At 45.4% G+C, this 3,295-nt stretch overlaps 1 protein-coding gene across 1 annotated transcript in view; it reads left to right on the forward strand.

Annotated features, from left to right (window-relative positions):
- The window catches only part of ITGB7 (integrin subunit beta 7), a 56,780-nt gene extending 54,990 nt beyond the window's left edge, over positions 1 to 1,790 (forward strand). Inside the window, exon 16 of the mRNA XM_053292855.1 lies at positions 1,264 to 1,790. Within this exon, the coding sequence (XP_053148830.1) occupies positions 1,264 to 1,329 (66 nt within the window). The 3' untranslated portion in view covers positions 1,330 to 1,790. The remainder of the gene's footprint in view (positions 1 to 1,263) is intronic.
- Positions 1,791 to 3,295: the final 1,505 nt, after the last annotated feature.

The raw sequence follows: 3,295 nt of genomic DNA on the forward strand, positions 1-3,295 counted from the left end.
GCAGGAATCTCTCTCAGCCCTATCTTGGAGAAGCCAGGGAGGGAATTTGGAACCTTCTGCTCTTCCCAGAGCGGCTCCATCCCCTGAGGGGAATATCTTACAGTGCTCACATGTGGTCTCCGATTCAAATGCAACCAGGGCGGACCCTGCTTAGCTAAGGGGACAAGTCATGCTTGCTACCACAAGACCAGCTCTACTCTCAATTGATTAGTAGTCTCTACTAAACAATAGATTAGTAGTTTAGAATGATGCCACTTCTATAGCAAGTTCCAATCCAGAATTCCACATACTGGAAGGCTAAACACTGCAAATATAATTGTGCAAGCTACAGATGCCTAATGTCACCTTAAGTGGTGCAGCAGGGAAATGCTTGACTAACAAGCAGAAGGTTGCCGGTTTGAATCCCCACTGGTACTATATCGAGCAGTAGCAATATAGGAGGATGCTGAGGCATCATCTCATACTACGTGGTAGATGGCAATGGTAAACCCCTCCTGTATTCTACCAAAGACAATCACAGGGCTCTGTGGGTGCCAGGAGTTGAAATCAACTTGACGGCACACCTTACTTACTTTATATATACCTAACTTGTCTGATTTTGATTTTTTTTAAAAACGCCAAATTTTGATAGGACACACAGTCTCTCCCATCTGGTTGCCAGTAACTAATTTCAAGCAAACCAGTAGCTCCATCTGCTGATGGATAGAGAGAGTCACATTATAAACATGAAGTGTGTTTCAGCTAGTCGTAGCATAATTTGAACTATGTTGGATTCCAACATAGTGCCAGATGTTGCCAGATTTGGCTTTTAAAAAGCCAAATTCTGGGTTATGGGCCATTTGACCCACAAGTATACCCCTTAGGTTCTGGCAACAGGCTACAGCAAGCATGTCCCTCCTTATCTCTGTAAGAGTGAAGAAGTATCTAGCAAAGCTAACCTGAATATTCTAGTTCCCGGTTGTTGTTGTCGTGGTGTTGTGCAGCTACGTTATAGCCAACTCTCGTGTCCTCAAAAGCAAAAAAGGTAGAATCACACTCTCAGCTCCAGGGGATGAAACACTAGGGTAGGGCTGCAGATGTTGGACTACAACTCCCACCATCCCTGACTACTGGCCACTATGGCTGGAGGTGATGGGGGTTGTAGTCCAACAGCAGCTGGAGGGCCCAAGTTCTACAGCTCTGCTCTGGTATAAAATGTACCCTAGTTGCTAATGTACCATGAGCTTCTCTCACCATTAACTTTTTAACCCCTTTCTTCCCCAGGTCAACAACCCAATATATCAGAGTGCCACCACCACCACCATCAACCCCAAGTACAATAAGGATTAACGCACAGCAGACACAGCCTCAGACTTTTAGGACTGTTGGATCTGGAACAGGGTGTCATATGTTCAGCCATGATGGATCTACCTCACAGGCTTATTGCAAGAACAGAACTTTTTGCATGTTTTCCTGAATTTCTGAGAGGGAGGGGTATGATAGAAATGATGAACTCAGTCTGTTCTGGGTGTACATCATAGCTAACCACTTCATCATGTACTGGTGAACTAAAATAGTAAAGCTTTTTGCTACAGTGGAACATGCTCCCCATGGGCATGAGAGGATTGGAGGCCTTTGGACAACCTGAAGACCCATCTTTTTACTCTGGTATTCAATGATACAAGGTTAAATTTTAATCTGGTTTAAATGTTTTATTTTGTTGTGTGTGTGAGTTTACTGTAAACCACCCTGAGCCACTTTAGAAAGGATGGTATATAAATCAAAATAAATAAAATAACCCTGCCACCCCATTTGTGGTCTGTATCTTGTTTGGACCACACAGGAAACAGACCAGCAACTAGAAGGGCTGTAGCTGTGTTTGCAGTTGGTCTTGTGCAACTAGCATAAGGACAATCCACTCAAGGGATTCACCTTCAGTGTTCCCTCTAACAGAAAGTCCCAGGTATTCTTGACTACAACTCCTAGCATCCTCAGCCAAAGCCCACTGCAGCTAGGGATTCTGGGAGATGTAGTTACCATCTGGGATTCCCTCTTACAGGGAATGCTGCACACCTTCTCTGTCTACCATGAATCATGTTCTAATCTAGGTGCAGATCCTCTGAAGTCCAGATGTTGCTGAACTACATTGTGGTGAACAATGGGAGTTGTAGTTCTACATCTGGAGTATCACAGCTTGGGAATCCCTGCTCTGGATCATTCAAAGACCTAGCAGAAATACTTAATCGATTAAGTAAATTGAAAGGAGGCAAGGGGCCACAGCAGTGAACTGCACAGAGAAGCAACTAGCAGCCTCCCTGGTGGATATTCTCCCTGGGCTATTCTAACAGTCAAGGGAGGAGAGCTGGTCTAGTGGTAGCAAGCATGACTTGTCCCCTTAAGCTAAGCAGGGTCCACCCTGGTTGCATACGAAAGGAAGACAAAGTGTGAGCACTGTAAGATATTCCCCTCAGGGGATGGAGCCACTCTGGGCAGAGCAGAAGGTTCCAAGTTCCCTCCCTGGCATCTCCAAGATAGGGCTGAGAGAGACCCCTGCCTGAAACCTTGGATAAGCCCCTGCCAGTCTGTGTAGACAACACTGAGCGAGATGGACCTGTGGTCTGACTCGGTATAAGGCAGCTTCCTATGTTCGTATGAACAGTCTTCCATTGGCCCATTAGTGTGCCCCCCAGACCATACTATGGGAGCTACTGGGAAGACTGGAGTTGCTGCTGCATTAAAGAGATCCAGGACAATACATTCTAAATGGTTTCTAGCAGCTGGATGCTTCTGGAAGCCCCCAAGCAAGGAACTATGGTGATGGCCTATGCTCTGATCTATCATGGCTAGTAGCTACATAGCCCATTCTCTGAAACTTTCATTACACATTAAACTAGTCATTCCTCTGAAGTCATTTTCCCAAGTGTTTGGGATCTCTGTGTCTGTATAGATTATTAAAATTCAGTTTTTATACGTGACTACAAAACCTTCCCAGATTGAATATGGTGCTTCCTAGATTTGAAGCTGCCACGTTAGGGTGGTCAGCAGGGCTCCACTATAGTGTGGCCTACACATGTGGTGCTTGACCCCTTAGGAGTAAGTGATGGCCACTGAGTTATATAGCCAAAAATAAAGGGGCCCACTTAGGCATGAAGTCTCTTTCAGTGAGAGTCTTTGAGAACCAAATCTGCATCTACTTGCCTAGCCGTGGTCTGTATTTCATGCCTTGGTCACACCAGCACGTGACTCAGTGGTGGGAACTGGCTATGTCATAATCAAATCTCTGACGGAGCTGAGATGAGAAGCAGTAAAGCTGAGG

The sequence above is a fragment of the Hemicordylus capensis genome, chromosome 2 (assembly GCF_027244095.1).
Source record: "Hemicordylus capensis ecotype Gifberg chromosome 2, rHemCap1.1.pri, whole genome shotgun sequence".
Lineage (NCBI taxonomy): Eukaryota > Metazoa > Chordata > Lepidosauria > Squamata > Cordylidae > Hemicordylus > Hemicordylus capensis.